At 43.5% G+C, this 22,821-nt stretch overlaps 1 protein-coding gene across 2 annotated transcripts in view; it reads left to right on the top strand.

The window, feature by feature from the left end:
• The window catches only part of DTHD1 (death domain containing 1), a 108,747-nt gene extending 96,012 nt beyond the window's left edge, over positions 1 to 12,735 (top strand). Inside the window, exon 9 of one of the 2 annotated variants that reach the window (XM_029589643.1) lies at positions 11,575 to 12,735. In XM_029589643.1, the coding sequence (XP_029445503.1) occupies positions 11,575 to 11,897 (323 nt within the window). In that variant the 3' untranslated portion in view covers positions 11,898 to 12,735. The remainder of the gene's footprint in view (positions 1 to 11,574) is intronic. The other variant, XM_029589631.1, reaches the window with a different exon arrangement.
• Positions 12,736 to 22,821: the final 10,086 nt, after the last annotated feature.

The following is a 22,821-nucleotide window of genomic DNA, read 5'->3' as shown; positions in this document are numbered from 1 at the left end:
TATTTGAGTTAGCAAGGGCTTCCTCCAGGTATCGCTGTGGATGGGATTCGCTCTCTGCATACCTTGCTACTCTGCCTCTTCGGACTTTACCAGGGGTACCCACTCCTTGGGGGACTTGCTCTCTCTCTTACTTTTCAGGTTGCAGTCTGGAACCGGTACTTGCTGCTTGAGGGCCCATGTTCCCGGACCTGCTACCGAATACAACTTTTGCCAGGAAGTCACCGCTGCCTACAACACCAATGAGTTACCATCTCTCTCTCTCAGAGCTTTCCCTGGAACCAGGTACTCGCTCCTCGAGGGCTTACTTCATTTCAGCCTCTGGGCTGCCTCAAGAGACTATTGTGTGAGTGTTACCATCCAGGTTCTGTTCCTGAACTCTGCATATTCTGCCTACTCATTATATTCAGTTTCTCTACAGCTCAGCCATCCTGGGATCACTGTTCCAGTGCCTGAGGGACTACAGCCCAGCCGAGCTCTTCCAGCTCACTACTGCCACCTCTGGTGGTTCACTATACAGTTAATAAAAGATCTAGTGTGTGTCTGTCTCCCAACTCTGAGCCTGACTGGTGGCTCCTATCGGGATCTTCTCCCAGGGGCGTGGTCATCTGCCACCAGCCCAAGGATCCACCCACAAATATCACAAATAATAACAGCATCATCATCATCATCACCACCTTCTCTCTCCATTCACCTCTATCATCATCACTTTCCCTCTCCCCCTGACATCATATCATTCCCTCTTCCTCCACCCCTCTCCCTCATCCCTTGGCATAATCAATTTCCCTCTCTCTCCATCCCCTAGCATCATTGTTTTCTCTTCCCTTTCCCTCCACTCCTCATGCCAATCACCTTATGTTCCCTTTCCCTTCAACCCTGGCATCACTTACCCTCTTCCTGGCATCATCAACATCATCTTCCCTCTCCCTCACCCCCTGGCATCATCACCTTCCCTGTCTCTCCTCTCCTCCACTCACATCATAATCAATCTTTTGTTTTACCCACACCCTGGCATCACCTTCCCTCAACCTCACTCCCTGGGAACATTATCACTTTCCTCTCTTTCCACCTTTCCTCTCTTGAATCATCATCTTCCCTCTCCCTCTCCTTCTCCCTCTACAATTATCCCCCAACCTGTGGCATTATCAACTTTCTGTTGCCCCCATCTCCTGGCATCATCAACTTCCTTTCCCTTTCCTCCCACACACAGTGGCACATTCATCTGTCCCTTTACCCACTCCTCCCCCAATCCCTGAACAGCAAAATGCTGGGAGCAGGCTTACAAGTATTGCTTCTTCCTCCTTTGCCAGCCTCCCTCTGCAATCTGAATAGCATGGGAATAGCATGGGGACAGCAGGTCTCACAAGCCTACAGAGCCCCATGCAATTTCTGTGGCACAGGAGAGCCAACAGAGGGGAAGTGGAGCAGTTGCCAATAAGCGCTGCTCTCTGATGACCTCTGCTGGCAGGAAGACATTCTGCAGGCCAGGCGGAAACATGAAATTAGTCACGGCAGCCATTTGGAAATCTCTGGGCTAACTGACTTGTTACCTGCATTAGGTTTAGAATTTCTTCTTTTTTTTTTTTTTAGAATGCACATTAAACATTGCCCCTCATCAGTCTTTAGTAATCTAACAAAATATTGATTCCAAAAACAAAAAATTGAATGATTAATTAGTTCACTTATTTCTTGCAGTTCCCTCGAAGAAATGTATCCAGTCCTGATGCCTTATTATAGAAACTTGCTATGATAATATGTTACATTTACATGAATAACTACTTTGTAAATTACCTCCTTAGTCATTCTTGGCCTAGCAGCATTTCCACTAGAAAAGAAAGAAAGAAAACTCTAGAAATGAGGTTTTAGAAGTCAGGATAATGCTAACAGACTAGATGTGATATACTCAGGAATAATCTTAGAAAGCCTCTCAGTGGAGGTGATGTGATAAAAAATGGTATCAAAATTCCCTCATGCTCAGGGAATTCTTGGCAATGAAAAATCAATGGTAAAGTGAAAGGGCCTGAAGGACTGCAATAAATATGGAATTAGTTGAAACTGCATGCTAGAGGCATTGCACTGAAGCGTGTTTCTCCTGAATCACCTGTCTAACCAGCTGAGGTTAGTTCCCCCTCCCCCATGCTCAATCCAGATAAGCTGATCATAGCAGGTTGATTGGGCAATACTCTCCACCCTCCGAACAGCAATAGGCAGTTAAAAAAAATCCCCAGAAGTCTCAATTCTTTCCTGCCCCTCAGCCTTGACACCACTGCTGGGCCCAAGAACCAGTGTTGGACCTTCAAGCAATGTGGGCCCACCGACCCAGGCCTTTCCCAGGCACTGACCTTTATCACCATCACCACCACTTGCTTTGCAGGCCACAGCCAGAGACCTCAGCCTGGTTCAGCTGTGCTGCTCCTCTGGCTCCTCCTTTTATCTGGAGTGCATATATGTGTCTGTCAGAAATGTGGGCAGACAAATGGACTGGCAGACAGGCACATTATTTATTTATTTATTTATTTAGCATTTTTATATACCGACATTCTCGATACAAATATCAAATCAGGTCGGTTTCCATAAAACAAAACTGTCGCGGTAAGGCGTTACAATAAACGGAGTTTCTGAACATAAGAATATAAATATTAAATAGACAACAGTGACTCATCAAATAACGTGAATATATATAGTAAATAACATGTAATAAAATAGATAGTAGCGTGAATTTATGTAGTAAATCACTAACATGTAATAAAATAAATAATAAAAATAGAATAATATAATATATATAGACAACAGTAACTCGTCAAATTACGTGAATACATGTAGAAAATAACTAAAAATAAATGATGTGCTAAGTTGGGAAATACAGGTAACAGAGACCAATGTTTATGGGCCTGGCTATGATTAATGCATGTGCTAAAGAATTAGTGCATCAACAAGGGGGACTTTCAAAACCAGGTGGGCTTGAAAGTCCATAACAGGTGCTCTCTCTTTTTTTTGTGAAGATGGATGAACCAGACAATTTTTAACTGCTATGAATTGCTTTGTCTTTTAGTCCTACCACTTAGTTGTCTGATATTGTTTTGTCTTCTAAATCCAGTTTTCTGAATCACTCAGTATCAAGTAATTGTTGTCTTGCCATGTTTCTTTCTTGTTTCAACACAAACAACAAAGAGCACTCTTGCGATCCTGTATTTCAATGAAAAATGTGAAAAAAGGCACCGCTATTAATGTCCCATCAAAGAGTGAGAGATGTATTTAAGAAATATATTTAAATCTTGATATAGTTAAATGTTGGTATATGTCACATCAGAAAGCCAGGCGACGTGTTCTATACATTGAAGAACCGTCCGGCCTACTAATCATTTGCGGCATATACTGCTGAAACGCTTGATGATTATTTTTAACGCTGGAACACTTAATAATGATTTTTAAAACAAGATGAATTTTTAACCAATGTCCCGACTTAGAGTAAGTGAACCACAAAGAAGAAACATTCAAAACTCGACAGCGGCTGGTGTTTCGCTATAGGGCATGGCTTCCTCAGGGGACATTAGTCATTAGTAGCGGTGCCTTTTTTTACATTTTTCTTTCTTGTTTCAAACATGCATTGATTTTCTATGCCCAGAACAGCCATTGTTCTCATTGCTTGAGCAATAACAAGGTAATATTCAGTAAGCCGGTTAGTGGACAAGTTATTTGGCTAAAGTTAGCTTGTCCTGTATATTCAGTGGAATAAATATCTAAAGCTTTAAAATTTAATAGCTAAAGCTTTAATATCTAAAGCTAAAAGTTTAATAGCTAAAGTTATCGAGCTACATATAGCTAGATAACTTAAAAATATAACTGGTTATGTTTGGATTTAGCCAGTTAGGTTTCTAATAGGGTCATTTTCCAACTCGTGTTATGTCGTTTTCGCATGCGAAAAATGTTTTAATGCATGGTGCGATGCTAATTTTTAAAAGGGGAGGGGTCTGGTATTTTCTAAAGATGGGCTGGCTTCGTGAAGCCATAATGAATGATATTGCACAGTTTTAATGCTGAAAATAACTACATCTTTTTCATTAGCATTAAGCTGTGTGATATGCCCATAGTACAAATTGTAATTTATTCACAAATTCTGTTTTGGGCATTTTTAGGCTGGGGAAGAGCCTGAGATGGGGAGAGAGAAAGAGAGGCAGAGGGAGAGAGAGCCTCTAGGGGTGGCACCATAGTAAGCAACTATGGGCCTCATTTTCCAAGCAGTTTACCGCGTGCGATAAATTTGCAAATCGCCTTAACAGATTTGCGAATGCAAATTAGTAATTTGGTATTCAGGGGACGGAGTTGGGGCGGAGCATATGTAAAGCAGGAACCAGTTTATCGTGTGCGGCGAAACAGCCGCAGTGTTAGCGCGGCTGCTAACTACAACCCTCAAATTTGCGTTATGGACTGCGCTACGGGCCAGTAAAGGGTTATCGCGGTCCACGATAGTTCCGGACAGCCTGTTTCAGGGGGGAGAGAGAGAGAGAGAGAGAGAGGGATCTATTGAACAGGTCATACAGCGGACCCACCAGCACATCTCTGAGCTCCCTCAGTATCCTGGGATGAACCTCATCAGGTCCCATGGCTTTGATTACTTTCAGTTTCCCCAGCTCTTCCCATACATTTTCTACTGTAAATGGAGTTACATCTACTCCACTTCCCTCCAGTATCTTGTTAACTAGGGACGGTCCTTCTCCAGGGTCCTCCTTAGTGAACACAGAACAGAAGTATTCGTTTAATATTTCTGCCATTTCTTCATCTCTCTCCACACATTGATCCTTTCCACCTTTCAATTTCACTATACTACTTTGAACTTTTCTCTTTTCACTGATATATCTGAAAAATGTTTTGCCACCTCTCTTTATTTCCTTGGCAATCCTCTCTTCTGCTTGACTTTTTGCTCTCTTGATTAATTTCTTCATCTCCCTCAGTTCTACCAGATATTCTTCTTTGTGCTCCTCTCTTTGGGATCTTTTGTATTTCTTGAACGCTGTTCTTTTAGCCTTTATTTTGTCAGCCACCTCCTTTGAGAACCAGATAGGTTTCATTTTTCTTTTGCTTTTCTTTACTTTTCTAACATATAGATTAGTTGACTTGGCAATTGCTCCTTTTAGATTGGTCCACTGTTGATCCACATCTCTCACATTCTCCCAGCCTTTTAGTTCTTCCTCCAGGTACTTCCCCATTTCATCAAAGTTTGTGTTTTTGAACTGCAGAACTCGGGTTTTTGTGCTTCTTTTCCGTATCTTTTTTGTGATATTAAACCATACCGTTTGATGATCACTGATGCTGAGGTGTGCGCCCACCTGGACATCAGAGATGTTATCTCCATTAGTGAGCACTAAGTCAAGTATTGCTCCTTCTCTTGTGGGTTCCATAACCATTTGTTTGAACAAAGCTACTTGCAGGGCATCCACTATTTCTCTACTATTATTAGATTCTGCAGATGGGATTCTCCAGTCTACATCTGGCATATTAAAGTCTCCAACGATCACCACTTCTCCCTTCTTTCCTATCCTGTGGATGTCATTAACCAGATCTCTGTCCAGCTCATCTTTTTGGTTGGGAGGCCTGTAAACCACTCCAATAAAAATGGATGTCCCATCTTTTTTTAGGTTGGCCCACAGTGCTTCTTCATTGCCCCATCTTCCTTGCAGCTCCAATGCTTGGATATTGTTTCTGACATAAAGAGCCACTCCTCCCCCTTTCCTGTCCTCTCTGTCTTTCCTTAACAAGTTATAGCCCGGAACCTAACATCGTGTAACTATAGCATGTTTTTTTCTTTCCCTATATGCATCACCTTGACTTATCCACTTTAAATTTCATCTGTCATTTGGATACCCAATTTTCCAGTCTCTCAAGTTCCTCCTGCAATTTATCACAATCCGCTTGTGATTTAACTACTCTAAATAATTTTGTATCATCTGCAAATGTGATTACCTCTCGTGTCATATTCCTTTCTAGACCATTTATAAATATATTGAAAAGCACGGGTCACAGAACAGATCCTTGAGGTACTCCACTGTCCACCCCCTCCACCGAGAAAATTGTCCATTTAATTCTACTCTCTGTTTCCTGTCTTTTAACCAGCTTGCAATCCACGAAAGGACATCACCACCTATCCCATGACTTTTTACTTTTCCTAGAAGCCTCTCATGAGGAACTTTGTCAAATGCTTTCTGAAAAACCAAATACACTACATCTACCAGTTCACCTTTATCTACATGTTTATTAACCCCATCAAATAAGTGAAACAGATTTGTGAGGCAAGACTTGCCTTGGTTAAAGCCATGCTAACTTTGTTCCATTAAACCATGCCTTTCTATATGTTCTGTGATTTTGATCTTCAGAACACTTTCCACTATTCTTCCTGGCATTGAAGTCAGGCTAACCGTTCTGTAGTTTCCTGGATCACCCCTGGAGCCCTTTTTAAATATTGGGGTTACATTAGTCACCCTCCAGACTTCAGGTACAATAGATGATTGTAATGATAGGTTAAAATGTATTACTAATAGATCTGAAATTTCATTTTTTTAAATTCTTTATTTTCAAAATTTTTGAAATTATCCCAAGAAACAATTCTTGTACAGAAAATATGATGTCTACATAAAGGGAAAAAAAATTGTCAAGTACATTGAATATATCATATTCCAAATCATATGAATTTTCTCAGACATCTAAATAATAAGCATAATGGGGAGGCAGAAACAAGAGCAACTATAACATTAAAGAATTACAAATCATTAAACAAAGAAAAATGACATGCCAAATAGTTCTATAACCAATTCCTTATACTGAGCCTATGGTGCTGGCTTCTAGGGAGCGTGCCACTAGGAACGCCTTTAGGTGCTCTGGTTCCTGAAAAACATAATTAATATTTCTATATCTCATGCATGCTTTACAAGGATATTTTAGTACAAATTTAGCACCAAGTTTAAGTACATCAATGCGCATCACCAATAATTCTTTCCAGTGCGTTTGAGTAATTTTAATTACATCTGGAAAGATCCAAATTGGATATCCATAGAATACAATTTTTCTATTTCAAAAGAATAATCTTATAACATGGTTGCGGTCTGATAAAAAGGCAAATGATACTAGTAACAATTTTCTAATATTAATCTTTGTTTCCAAAGACATCTCCAATTTATTGTTTAGATCCAGTACTGATGTTTGTCCACCCAGAGGCTCTTTCCTTTCGGCCTGGTAATGTTGTTGTAAATAAAATGCTTTCACAATGATTGGTAAAGCTGTCTCCGGGATTTTTAGTACTTGTTTCATATATAACCTAAAAAGTTCCAGAGGCGAAATGGATTTTATTACCGGGAAATTTATGATTCTAAGGTTATGTGCCCTTAATGAATTTTCCACCACCTCTAGTCTTCTGGTTGCAATTTTTCAGAAATCAACAGTTTCTGTATTATATTTTCCACAGAAATTATCCTCTAATCCAGGTCTTCCACTTTCTTGTTGAAATTCAATATTAATTATTATTTTGAACTGTTTGGTTCTTTGTATCGAAAGTGACTTGGGATAAGGTTTTAATTGAATTTTCCATTGACTTCAGTACTGTCCAAATCCTGTCAAATGTAATATTTTCAGGTTTAGTTGATGTTAAGCACACTGATAAGGCTGCTAGTGGAGTTTCTCCTGCCTCCATTGCAGTGTCCCTGCTCACCCCTATACCTTGTATCAATGGTATACCTGCAGCGTATTGAGCCGACACCATCGCTGATCTTTCCAATTCTTCTGAGCTCACTCTTCCCAACTCCTGCAGCTCCCAAATTGCACTCTGGTCTCCCTCCTGTATGGCTGTGCTACTTTCATCCCGGACCAATGCTGGGGTCCCTCCTGTTTCCACCAAAGCTGGAAATGGTAACAAGCTCTTCCCGAGGTGAGCGGGTCTATGCGGCTCTCCGGGGCTGAGATTAATGTCGAGGGTCAAGGGGGATGGCATGTGCTCCCCGGCCATTCCCCCAGTGACCAAGCTCTACAGCGATGAAGTCACAGCTCTGTTGAAGAATCCTGTGATTTGAGGCTACCAAGGATCAACCAAGGGTGAATCGACATTAACTCCCCTTAGTTTACCTTTCCTCTTGGTATGGGGCATTCTGAAGGAAATAACAAAATAGAAATAAGCCAACCGGTCTATTCAGTGGCCATCTTGCCTCCAGCTGAAATTTCATTTTTTAGTTCCTTTGGAACCCTGGGGTGTACGCAGTCTGGTCCAGGTGATTTACAACTCTTCAGTTTTTTCAATCAGGCCTACCACATCTTCTAGATTTACCATGATTTTGTTCAATCCATCTGAATCATTACCCATGAAAATTTTCTCCGGAATGGGTATTTCCCCAACATCTTCTTCTGTAAACACTAGGGATGTGCAGAGGGATGCCATATGTTGCATTCGGGATTCGTATTCGTCGGGAGGCAGATACATTGCATTCGGCAAGGGGGGCGCCCAATACTTACATGCATTAATTCTTATTCGTTTCCTGGCTAAAATTGAATTAAGTACAACCCCCCACCCTCTTGACCCCCCCAAGACTTACCAAAACTCCCTGGTGGTCCAGCGGGGGGTCCGGGAGCCATCCCCTGCACTCATACCCTCAGCTGCCAGTATTCAAAATGGTGCCTATAGCCTTTGACCTTCTATGTCACAGGGGCTACCGGTGCCATTGGTCAGCCACTGTCACATGGTAGGAGCAATGGATGGCCGGCGCCATCTTGTGCTCCTACCATGTGACAGGGGCTTGGGGGACTCTCCTGACCCCCACAAGATTTGCCAAAAGTCCCTGGTGGTCCAGCGGGGGTCCGAGTGCGATCTCCTGCACTCGGGCTGTCAGCTGCCAGTATTCAAAATGGCACCGATAGCCTTTGCCCTCACTATGTCACAGGGGCCGACCGTCGGCCCCTGTGACATAGTGAGGGCAACGGCTATTGGCTGCCAATATTCAAAATGGTGCCAATGGCACCTGTAGCCCCTGTGACATAGTAGGTCAAAAGCTATCTGTGCCATTTTGAAAACAGGCAGCCGAGGGTGTGAATGCAGGCTCCCGGACCCCCCGCTGGACCACCAGGGAGTTTTGGTAAGTCTTAGGGGGGCCAGGAGGGTGGGGGGTTTGTTTAAATTGGCTCCTTTAGATGGCTGAATAATTCGGTGAAGATTCATTGTATTCATGGGGAATCACGATACGTTTCGCTTCCCCACGAATACAATGAATATGGCCCTATAAGTTGCGGATTACAAATACGTAAGAAACGAATGCATACCCCTTGTAAACACCAAAGCAAAGAAATTGTTTAAATCTTTCCGTGATGGCCTTATCTTCTCTAAGTGTCCCTTTAACCACTCATCATCCAATGGTCCAACTGACTCCCTCGTAGGATTTCAGCCTTGGATATATTTTAAAACATTTTTTACTGTGAGTTTTTGCCTCTACGGCCATCTTCTTTTCAAGTTCTCTCTTAGCCTGCCTTATCAATGTCTTACATTTAACTTGCCAACTTGGTCCATAAACCATTATTAAGACAGAGTTGCAGAAATACACTGCTTATCCCTGAGATAAGTAGCATGGAACCTATCTACCCTTTACAATCCTGCCAGTGACCTGGATTGGCCACTGTTGGAAACAGGATAATGGGCTTGATGAACCTTTGGTCTGACCCAGTATGGCATATCTTATGTTCTTATGTTCTTATTCCCCGGCATCTCTAAAGTGTTTGAAGATTTTGGTTAACTGGAGGGAGTGCAGGTTAATGAATTGGGGGGGTTTGGAGGACCTAGCTCTAGACTGGGCAAACTGGTATTGAACTGGAGAAACTGGTTATGGCATGGATGCGTGCCTATAATAAAATTCCCTTACTTATGCGGCTGAAACATATCTTGCACTGCTAGGCATTCACAAATTTAAAAATAGGTGCACATAAATGCCTGCTAGGTTATTTTATAACATGTGCATGTATGTGTATGCATATTATACAATTTCTGCTTACCTGGGCATGCACCAGATATGCGTATATGTGTGCCCATGCACCCATTTGAAAGTTACCATCTATGAGTCTTTTTCTGGATTCATGAACAAAAATACTAAACATACTTGATTTGCTTTGCTTGCTTCTTTTTAAAATCTTTCAGGTAAATTTTAAAAGTGTTGCTTGTGCAAAAATGGCCCCATACAGGCATATGTGGCCATGTGTGAGCAACATGAATTTTAAGAAACTGGGAAGTGCATGTGTACATACCTATGTGGGCATCAAGAATAAGGAGGCAGAAAAGGGATGGATCCAATACTTACGTGCATAACCCCCAAATTTTGCAAAGGCTGATCATGGGGCATGTTGCCATGTTACATGAATAACCTTACTGAGATTTTGAGCCAGAGAGGTCCTGAAAACCAGGGGGTTGGGGTGGGGTAGGTGAAAGAGAGAGAGAGAGAGAGAGAGTGAGAGAGAGAGAGCGAGAGAGAGAGAGAGAGAATATGACATTCTGTATATCTCCCACTAAGAGAGGCATTTTCAACTCAGGGTGGGTTTTAGAGGGTCTGCCTAGGGTGCAAGAGTCTGTAGACCCTTGTAACACTGTGTCCCCGAACAAAACCCACCCTGAGTTGAAAGTGCTCGTCTCACAGTGGGATATATATAATACTAAGTCATATTGTCTTTCTGACAGAGGTGTGCTCTCTCTTTCTCTCTCTCTCTCTCCATCCATCTTTCTCTCACATCCTGTATGCATGGCAGGGATATTTTAAATGATATGTGTGCAAGTGAGCCTCCTCTTTCTCCACTCTATATAATTTAAAACTTTACATTCTTTTTTCCAAGCACAGTTTTGTCAAATTAATTCCCTCTTTTATTAACTTCTAGTTCCCCATAACTTCTATTTACATTATACCAATCTAATCATCTTGTCCATGATTCTTTCTGCTCTCAGATTATCAAATATGCTTTTCCAAACTCTCTTTATTTCTGTTCTACATTCTCTTGTGCAGTCACATCACATGATTATTCTTTCACCTTTCTACTCATTACCTTTCAAATCATCTTCCACTATTTATTCATTTTTTCCATCTTTTTCTACATTCCAAAAACATATTAGCTATTGTGCTTTCTTATTTTGATATTTATGATGTCCTTTATTAATATTGCTTGTTATATAATTTTTCATTAAATGCCTATTATTTTTTATGTTAAAAATCTTGAATAGAGACAGCAATGAAGTATGCAAAATAAATAAAATACTCATGGAAACAGAAAATTTGGAGTTGACAATTCCAAAACCTCTCCTTGAGTATAAATAGCATGAACAACTAAAGAGAATTCACATTTACAATATTTATTTTTCTTGAATGAACTGGCTAACTCTATTGTATACATAATTCAAATATACATATACATTTTTTAAAACTAATAATTTTATTTTGTACATCTCTATCTTTTACACTTGTTGACTAATGTCTCAATAAGTTGTCTTTATGGTTTACAAATATTAAGATTTTACTAATATTAACCAATACTATTATGACCTGGGTATAAGTGTTCATTTTTTACAAGCAGAGGCCTTGTTGGACAACCTGCTTTACTGGTTAGCAGAAGAACTTTCCGAAGAAGATGCCAATTTGCTTGCTTTATCCCTTCCAATTCGTCGAAGCACAATTCAACTCATCAAACTTAAAAGTCCTGAAAACCTAACAGACCAAATCTATGAACTTCTTAGTTTTTGGAAAAAAAACCTTCCAACATCAGCAGACAAAATGCGGCTACTCTCTCGTCATCTTCGCAAAAGTGGCAGAACTGATCTCTTTGAGGAACTGAAGTCCATGTGGGAGAACAAAGTGGTCCCTCGACAAGCACAATACAGATTTGGGGTGAACTATTAAAATCCTTAGAACATTCAGTTCTCAGAATATTATTGTTAATGCAATTGATATGTCTTTTCCAAGAAATATTACAATTCTACCACATGGGCACATTTTTTTAATGTGAATAATCAGAGGGCTATGCATTAATTTGAATGTCGGGCAGCTAATAGTCTTAATTCCTAAATATAATATGGAATTTATGGTTTCATGAACAGGAACTTATATCATGGTAGTCTTATTGCATTGTTGGAAGAATTTGATATTCAGTAATACAATCCTAGTTAAATTGAATTGTAAATCTGAAACATGATCTTTAGATTCATTTCCCACCATGACATTTGGAAGACAGACAATATATCTGACAGTATATGCCTAGTATTCAAGTTTTCCTATTTTGGCATCACTAACTTTAGAGTTTACCTTTGTGTTCTGCAAGAAGAGCCCCTGTATTGTGATAAAAATGAGAAGAAAATAGGGATAAGATAAGGAATGTAATTTTCATAGGGATCTAATTTTCATAAGGTTGGGATTGGGTGGTGAATTTGTTTTTAAAGATTGTTTTTATGTATTTTATTGCTTTTATTCTTGCTGTAAACAATATTGGGCGGCTTTTGTAAGTCTGATAGTTGTGATATATAAATAATTAATGAAATGAAATGAAAATGAAAAAGGTCCTGTAAGACAAATTAAAACTATCAGAGAAATATCATTTTGTTTGACTATAGTAAGAAGATAATTCTAATTTTAACAAATCCTACTTCAAATAGAACTGCTTAAATAAAATTCTGCTGGATTCATTTACACTTATGGTATCAAAAAGTATTTTATAGTTAAATCTTTTTTATTGGTTAAAATGATCAATTTAAGTAGGCAATGTTGCGGTCCTGGCTGCGAGCACCGCGGCCAGGCCCTTACCTCCTTGTTCCGGGACCTGCTTCTGCCTCCGGAGCCCTGGCTTGCAGTCTGTTTGGTGGCGTCCTTGCTGGGGCTGCGCCGCCGCGAAGGTGCCTGGGGATGCCCTGCTCCTAGGCGCGCGCCACTTGGGCGCCTTTCTAGCCCGGTTCCTGCCAGAGGTGACTCCGCCCAGTTCCTGACGTCAGACGCCATGGCCTTGATAAGCCGGCCGCGGCCATCCAGTCGTTGCCTTGCAACGGGTTAGCCTCCCGGTTTCCTGTTGCGCTGTGCCCCGGAGTGACTCTCTTGGCTTCGTCGCTCCATTCCTGCTACAGTACCTGCTTGGTTCCTGCCTGCCTGCTACAGCACCTGCTTGGTTCCGGTTACCTGCTACAGCACCTGCTTGGTTCCTGCCTGCCTGCTACAGCACCTGCTTGGTTCCGGTTACCTGCTACAGCACCTGCTTGGTTCCTGCCTGCCTGCTACAGCACCTGGTTGGTTCCGGTTACCTGCTACAGAGCCTGCTTGGTCCCTGCTCGTCAGCTACAGTGCCAGCTTGGTTCCTGCTTGTTACCTATAGTAGCTGTTGGGGTCCGGCTTGCCACCCACAGAGCCAGCCTGGTTCCAGCACTCGAGTCTTGCTACAGTTCTTGCTTGGTTCCAGTACCCGAGTCTTGCTACAGTTCCTGCCTGGTTCCAGTATCCGAGTCCTGCTATAGTTCCTGCCTGGTTCCAGAACCTGAACCCAGTTACAGTATTGCTTAGGGGTGTGCATCCGTTTTCCACGTATTTGTAATCCGCAACTTATTTTTTGCAATCTGAAAAATACGTGGGGAGGCGAAACGCATCGCGACTCCCCACGTATTCAACAGATATCCGTTTTATTCGGCCTCCTAAATAAACATTTAAACCCCCCACCCTCCTGACCCCCCCCCCAAGACTTACCAAAACTCTCTGGTGGTCCAGCGGGGAGTCAGGAAGCCATCCCTGCACTCGTTTGCGGTTTCCTCACCGCGCCGATAGCCTGTGTCACAGGGGCTTCCGGTGCCATTGGTCAGCCCCTGTCACATGGTCACCGGCGCCATCTTGTGCTCCTACCACGTGACAGGTAGGTCACGTGGCAGGAGGTCGCTCCGGGACCCTCGTTGGACCCAACCAGAACTTTTGGCCAGCTTGGGGGGGGCCTCCTGAACCCCACAAGACTTGCCAAAAGTCCAGCGGGGGTCCGGGAGCGACCTCCTTTCACGCCGTCCGTCCGATCCCAATAATCAAAATGGTGCCGATCGCCGCCGTTTTGAGACTCAAAATCGCCGTCCCGCCAATACTCAAAATGGCGCCTTGCCGTGCGATCGGCGCCATTTTGAGTATTGGGATCGGACGGACGGCGTGAAAGGAGGTCGCTCCCGGACCCCCGCTGGACTTTTGGCAAGTCTTGTGGGGGTCAGGAGGCCCCCCCAAGCTGGCCAAAAGTTCTGGTTGGGTCCAACGAGGGTCCCGGAGCGACCTCCTGCCACATGACCTGTCACGTGGTAGAAGCACAAGATGGCGCTGGTGACCATGTGACAGGGACTGACCAATGGCACCGGCAGCCCCTGTGACACAGGCTATCGGCGCCGTGAGGAAACCACAAACGAGTGCAGGGATGGCTTCCTGACTCCCCGCTGGACCACCAGGGAGTTTTGGTAAGTCTTGGGGGAGGGGGTCAGGAGGGTGGGGGGTTGTAGTTAATTTAGTAGTAACGTATTTACAGATCGACAACTTATTGAATTCTCCATACTTCCGCATGAAACGGAATTGACCCCCCACAAATTCCTATCGCGTACGCAACAAAAACGTTTTGCCTACACATCTCTAGTATTGCTACTGTCCTAATCTGGTTCCAGTTAACTGTCCCGATCCACAACCCGCCTAAGTCCCAGCGGCCGGGCCCCTACAGGCTCCTCCCAGGGGGGCTTTGGCTTCCAAGGGTGAAGCCACCTAAGTTCCAGTGGTTGGGCTCCTATGGGCTCCTCCCGGGGGAGTACCAGCTTCCAGGGTGAAGAGCATCTACGTCCCGCCTGAACATCTGCCTCCCGGCCTGCTATTCATTAGAGACATTGACCATCTATTCCCAGTCTCCAGCAGGTTGGCCCAAGGGTCCACTAAACTGAGACTCCCACAGCAGGCAATTTTCATATTTATTCACTGGTATTTTTGCTAAAAAGTTTCATTAGCCACTCAGAAATACTATCTCCTTGCAATTTTTCTGTTGGTTAGTTTTGAACTAATTTCATTTTTTGAAGTATTAAAATAGTCTTCTTTTATTACTTACAACATAAAATCTGAGATCTAAATTTAATAGGATTATTGATAAATAAAATAAACAATGATGTGATTGTGTCTTAACTGAGAAATTATATTCATAACTACCCAAATTTTCAAATGCTGGCGTGAGCAAATCCCAGCAGATTTGTGCGTGGCCTGGGCACATGCATATCTGCCAGTACACGCAGAAGTGCTGTCAGATCAAAAAGGGGTGGGCCGAGGATGGGATATGTGCAGGCACGGACAGTAGCATTAGACGCTGTCCTAGGAAAGCATGTGCTGGCAGCCGGGCAGAAATTATTTCTGCTCCGAAATGCAAAACAAATTGGGATAGGGTTAGTTTAGGGGGTGGGGAAGAGAGGGGAAAATGGAGGAAAGGTAGGCATGGGATTAGGAAGTTCCCTCCCCACCCACTCTTTAATTGGAGAGTACCGGGAGGGAATTTGAGAAAGACCCGACCACATCATCATGCGTACTTTACAAAATTCCCCCCTCCCGCACGTGCGAGTCGCAACCTACCCGCACAAGCATGCTCTGATATTAAAATCGGGTGTGCATGTGCACATGGAAATCGTATTATATAACATGCGCACTCCAAAGCATGCAGGTTATAAAATACCCATGTCCATGTGTGCACACCAGGAACTGCGCGCACATGGACGCACACGTGTGGGTTTTAAAAGCGACCCCAAAGACCTTTAACAAAGACATGGAATAATTTTACAACTTTGAGCATAAACTAACATGAAGCACTTTGAGCATCAATAGTTATTTTAGAAGGTTTCTTTTGTGGATTATTTCTTTATGAACCTGAAATGAATTTGATTTCTTGTGTTTAAATTCAGTTTTCTTTAATTAGGTATCTAATGATGATGGTATGAATTTCTTGCATATTTTAAGTGGATAATTATACATTTCCATTAAAACACTGACTTTGACTTTCTGTCTAAAATATATTTAACCAGTACTAAAATAGTAACTGTAGATATCTGAATAAAAAGTGCAGTCTCCAGCTTGGGCTTAAAGTCCATAGTGCACAGCGGTGCACGGGTTACCACCAACTTTCAAACCTACATCTCGAGATCAGCATAGAGGAAGTGCTAGCTCTGTGAGTTTTGAATAGCATGGGGCAGGCATATGAGGAGCAGTGAAAGAACAAGTTCCTTCATGACCATCACAGGCAGCTTTAGTCAGATATGAAGATGTTACGGTGCTGCAAGCCCTTGACCGGTCTAGCTCAGAGCTAGTCATGTGGTGCTGCTGTATGTATGTATGTACCGAGAAAATGTACAGAGTACTTTGCTTGTTATGATAGCTAATATCAGTTACCATCCTTATACTATCTGGGGCTACCCTTAAAACTCATAGGATGAGAACTCCTGGGACGAGGAGCTTGCAGAAAGGTCAGTTTCCAAGATCACTTACTAGTCTAATACCACCTTTCAGGGGTTTTAGGATTGCATGCCCTTGCTGATCCACATGACTGGCAGAACTTGTGGCCAAACTGGAAGAGTTGCTGTGACTTATGTGTTGTTTGTCACTTTGACTTAGTGATGAGCAGGGCAGGTGTACTGATAAACTCTCAATCAAAAGCTTTGTGTAAAGCATAAAGGTTAGAGAAGCTGTTGTCAGCTGATGACCTCAGGGGCCTACAACCTGCCTCATTGGGAAACCTGTCACTGTGCTGAATGTATGGGGCAACTGCTCCCAAAAGTGTCATATGGTTGGCAAAATGACTTAGGTACTTTCTGCTTTGGTATTTTTCAAGACAAGTATTTCCTGCTCTCTGTGGCTTGAGGGGCCCATGTCAGTACCTGTGACAAAGTGCTTATCATATATGCTTCTCACAGATGTCTGTCATGCTGGCAAGTGTACCTAATGTTCTGTGTGTATTTTGGACTTTGATTCCCTCATTATGACGTAGGGACCAGGCAGCCAAAGACATCAGTGATATAGGAATACGGACATGCCAGGAACATACTTATTACCCATGTGTAGGTGCACAAACTGCTGGAGGTAATCTTTCCCCAAAAAAGGGCCAACATAGATGTGTGACTGTGTGTGTCTGGGTGAGTGACGTGCTGTATTAGCCTTGGTCTACATCTCTGTCTGCGGATCATGCTTGCCTCATAGTTCCCTCCATTACCACACCTATGCAAACCCCAGAGCAGGCAATGTGTGTGCATCCATTTTGTACAGGCTGTCTTTCGACACAAGTAATGTTGTGCTTCCACGTTTACAACAGCTACACTAGGCCACATCTTTTTCACCTTATTCTACCAGATGAATATGCTGGCAGGTTACATCTACAAAGAAGCTGCCATATATAGCTCAATATGTTTTGTGTGCATACATAGAAGTGGAGTGACATTTCTATTGTAGATTTTAGGGGACAGTTTTAGCAGTCACTTGTCCTCTACACAACCTGTGCATTATGTACCTTTGTCTACTTGCTGGCTGCTCTAACTCCATATCAACAACTGTGTGACACCTGAGGAGGAGTCAAGGAGTTCTGTAGGTTATACAAACCCCACAGCCCAAGAGCAGACAGCTAGGAGGATGGCTATTGCTTGGGAACAGACAGACCTCCACATGTCTAATACCTGTTCACTATCAGCCTTAGCAAATATGTAATAAACAGAACCACATGTCAGGCCAGTAAAGGGAAGCAACCAGTCTGTGTTGTTCTGCCTGCTCCCAAACAACAGCAGACCTTCTAGCTGTCTGCTCTTAGGCTGTGGGGGTTCATATAAACTACATAACTCCTCAGTTGTCACACAGCTGCTGACATGGTGTTAGAGCAGCTTGCAAATAGAAGACATTTTGTTTTCTGTGGAAAAGGGATTTGTCCAGATTGCCTTTTAGTTGGAGTGAGGACCCACAGGCTCTACATATACACTATGTGCTCTCTGTTCTGGTCACCTACAGCTGCATGTTGATGCTCCCTAGAGATAAAACACACCTAGGGCTTTATGTCATTTGCAAGTAGCCATCTGAAGACTCATGCCATGATAACATTCGGTGCCAGAGCCAGAGAGAAGGGACATTGTTTGGTCAGAGATGATATATTTTTACAATGATACAGGCCAATGGTTTGTAATAGGTGAACTATGACCTTCGTGTACCTAGACAAATGAATAGTCACCAACAGAGTGAAGACATAGCTACTGCACTTCAACCTCTAGCCAAACATTTTTACACCTATTCCACCAGACTGTGTATGGAGGTGAACACCAGCCAGCTAATGCACATCTCACACAACATACTCATGTACACAACAGTTATCAAAGAGTATGTTCTCTGGATAAGGCAACTGGAGCTAATACTGAAGCTTTACAAAAAGGAGAAACCTGTTTATCCCTTACTGTCTTCCTTGGAGAATACAATCTGCTTTTGGTTACATGCCGTAGACTGTATTGTTTTGCCTGCCAGTAAATTGCCTACTTGAAATGGCCACTGGCACTCTAGCATACAGGTTATGTGGATCCCAAACCTTTTACCTAGTGAACCCTTAGGAGAAAAAGCACACAATAAAAACAGACAAGCAGAACATATTCTTTCAAACCTGTGATAACTATGTTATACAATAAATGTCAACAGATTGAAAGCTAGTCAAAATCTTTGGTAATCACATTCTGCAAGGACAAGATATGTAATTGCACATGACATTGTAACTGAAATTTATTTATTTATTTATTTATTTATTTATTTAACATTTCTTATATACCGATATCCGTTCGCACATCGTATCGGTTCACAGTGAACACAAAACTTTGGGCGTTGCCCTTACAAATAACAGATAAACATGGTGAACTCAGTAACAAATAAATAATCTTTAGGAGGAGCCCTTAGATATAACAAGCATCAATGGGTAGATGCTGATTATAATAATTATAACTAGAACTATATACATGAAAGTGCACAGTACAGAATCAGCAGACATAAAGGCGTTCATACCAGGATATCAATCTAACAATTCACATGGGGGTTTATGAACAACATATTCTGTGTAGATCTCTATATACATTGGGGCCGATGCAATATAGTGTGCTCAGCCGAGCGCACTATTTAAGCCGCTGATGGATGAGGGTTAACTAGGTGCTAATCCACCCCCTAATACAATAGGGGGGTTAGCTCCTATTTAACGCGCGTCCAACGCGGTCTGAATAAGTTAGTGCTCATCACATGCAAATGCATTTGAATGAGACTTACTCATTCACTCCAAATGCAAAAAAAATAAATGTGCATCTGAGATGCACATTTATCGCTTAGCTATTAATGCCTGCCTGGAGCAGGCATTAATAACTGAGCACATTGAAAAAAAGTCAGAAAAGCAGAAAAAAATGCTTTTCTGTACTTTTCTAAAAGTTAAAAAAAAAACAAAAACCTCTGCTGGCCACTTTGAAGACCGATGCCGATATGCTCAGCATCGGTTTTTATAACTGGCCAGCTGCAGTAATGAAAACCGACACCGATAAACTCGGTGTCGGTTTTCATAACCGGCTGACTGCAGTTATGAAAATCGATGCCGAGTTTATTGGCGTCAGTGTTCATAACTGGCAGACCGCCAGTAACCACGGGGTTGTGTTAGCAAGGAGGTGCTAAGGTCGCGCAAGCAACTCTAGCACTTCCTTGCTAGCACGACCCCCTAATTTGTGTATTGCATGGCACAGCCCTTGTGGGTGCCATGTGTGCCTTAAGAAAGTGGGTACTGAAAAGTCAGCGCCCGCTTTCCGCAAATATTATTTCATTGGACCCATTGTTCCAAATGGTAACATTACATAAACAATATTAACATCTTATCCTTTTGCACAATCATGATTACAGCAAAGAACTTAGAAAGCGAAAGTGGCATACCAATAGCTATAGTATAGCTCTAATGTTAAAGCCTATAGCAATTCAACTATGCAATGTTAACCAAAAGGCCCCAGAGATTACTTTCAAAGGGGAAACAGCCTAAGGGCCAAGGCAGCAGAGTTCAAGTGAAGGTTCCAGACAGTCTATGTTGAAAGAACACTCTCAAAAGGGGGAACAGCCTAAGGGCCAAGACAGCAGAGTTCAAGTGAAGGCCCCAGACAGTCCATGTTGAAAGAGTACTCTCAAAGGTGGGACAGCCTAAGGGCCAAAGAAGCAAAAGTTAAGTAGCAAGTAGCAGGACCAGAACTGGAGAGCATTGCATGGAGGCCGAGAACCAGGACTAGTGAGCACAGCATAGAGGCCAAGGACCAGGACTGGAAAGCACAGCATGGAGGCCGAGGACTAGGTGAAGACATCACAGCATAGAGACAGGAGCATGAGGAGAAGATGCAGCAGCATGGAGGTAGCAGACCTAGTAGATGAGATGAGACACAGCAGCATGGAGATAGCAGCAGGATGAGCTGAGATGAGATGAGACAAAGTATGGAGGCACTAGCAGGATGAGACGAGATGAGATGAAACACCAGCATGGAGGTAGCAGCAGGATGAGATGAGATGAGACGAGACAGACATCAGCATCAGGAGCAGGAGCAAGAGATGAGACATGATGAGAATATGCACCAGCTGAACCATGACTGGAGACCATATCAAGGAGGCTGGAGCATGAGCAGAGCATCAAGGAGGGTTTTACATCTAAACAGCAGGACAACTGTGGCAGACAGTATATCACCCCCTTCAACAAACTGGCACAGAAACTCTGTAGTGAAGACAGACCCAGCAGTCTTCTTTCATATAGCTGGCACAGGAACTTTGTAGTAAGGATGTGTTCAGCAGTTTTAGGCTCACATTTAGTGGGCTTGCTGAGCCAAGGTTTTGAAGGATCTGGATGTGCTTAGGAAGCTGCTGCTGCTGTTTCTCCTCCTCACTGAACTGTGTTGGAGCATCCTTAAGCAAGGGGGCACGGAAAACTGCTGCTTCACATATGGTCTCTGGCTATTCACTGTTGGTCCCTGCGGCTGCATGGCTGGGATTGTCAGAGTCCTGGGTGAGAGCTGTGGAAACAAATAAGAACACATTAGTACCAAAGCCAAATGGAACACACATGGACCTTTTGGCATGAGATGCGCACTTTGCATGTCAATCAATGTGAGCATCTTATGCCAAATGGTGTGTACAACTGTAGCAGCCTTGCCATTTACAGGTAAGGTGAACTTACTGGCTCCGACTCACGTGGTATCCAGCTGCTCAGCCATGCCTCGAACATATCCGGTCCTAGCCGTTGGACAAGGTGTTCCTCCATGGGTGTCAGCACAATTGGTAAAGGGGAATTTCTACCAGTCTGCCGGATGTACCTATTGTAGTTCATCAACTTGGTCTTTAATTGGGCCTTTATGTCTGGTACCTGTGGGCCACCTGCTCCCTACTGTGTCTCACACCACTGCACCTTGAGATCACCTGAGTGATGGTGCACCACATCTGGCCCTTGGATGCCCTTAAGGTCTTAGCCACACAGTTGCCAAACAGCATGGCATAATGTTCCAGGATCCCAGCGATGATCATCTCGTTGTCCTCTGGGCTGAACATCAATGCCCTGAGATAAATGCGCCCTGCTGCCTGGCTGCTTGAAGAGGGTGACACTTTCACTTTTGGAGAAGTGTCTTCCCTTCCCTCCCTCCCTCTCGCTCCCACTCCCCTCTCCCCTCCCTTCCACCTCTTCTGCACCTACCCTACCGACTCCCCTCCCCTCTGCCCTTTCTGTCTATCCCTAGCCTGTTGTCTTCCTCCCACCGGTCTTGCTTGCCTACCCCCTTTCCCCTCCTGCCTCTTCCTATTTCTTGCCCCTCCCGATCTCTACTCCTGTCCCTGTCCCTACTCCTACTACTACTCCTCCTTCCCCTAGCACTCCTGCCTTCCTCATCCCTCCTCCTCCTTTCCTCATGCCACTCCTCTCTTCCCCGCCTCTGATACTCCATCCTCTCCACTCACCACCACCAAACCTCACCACTACCACACCTCACCACTCCTCCTCCTCAATACCATGCCTCACCATCACACTTCACCACATTCCACACCACCCACCACTTCACCACATGCCACACCACTCACCACTCTGCCTCACCACCATGCTTCACTACTCTACCTCCTCCTCATCACCATGACCACCACCACCACCACTCCTTCTCCTCAGCTGTCCTCCTCTGCCTCACCATGCCTCAACACCATGTCTCACCATTCACCCTCCACCTCACCGCCATTCCTCCTCCTGACACAAACATAGACAAACAGGAAAAACTAACAAAAACTTTCACTCAAAGTAGACAAAAGACTATTGTAAAGGGAAACCGATGAGAACAGAAGATAAGACAACACACTCAGGAAATCACAATGTATGAGCTCCTACTCCCACTAATTCACCCACCAACTCTCCTCTCCTCTCTCCAATGTCTGACACACCCTCAAAGAGGTAGCTGCAGGAAGTTGGTATATGTAAACTAAAAAATAACATGACATGCACAAATCAGCATGTGTCACACAAAATGATGTGCGATGAGCTGATGCTAGGCACTAAGTGCTGACACAGTGCACGATGTGCTAATGCAATGTATGATATGATCATTTCCTCTGTGATGTGATACCCTGAATATTAGCCTAACCATGGCGGTCATTTTCCAAAGCGATCACACGCGAAAAGTCCTTTTTCACATGCGATCACTAAATGGGGGCGGAGTCGGGGCGGCATCAAGACTGGAACAGGAGGAGTCGGGGTGGCACCGGGGCAGATGTCACAAAGACATCGCGGACTGCGATGTCTTTGCGGCGTCTGCCA

The sequence above is a fragment of the Rhinatrema bivittatum genome, chromosome 1 (assembly GCF_901001135.1).
Source record: "Rhinatrema bivittatum chromosome 1, aRhiBiv1.1, whole genome shotgun sequence".
In the NCBI taxonomy this organism is placed as follows: Eukaryota; Metazoa; Chordata; class Amphibia; order Gymnophiona; family Rhinatrematidae; genus Rhinatrema; species Rhinatrema bivittatum.
The sequence above is the reverse complement of the archived record's forward strand: the minus strand, read 5'-3'. Positions and strand labels throughout refer to the sequence as shown.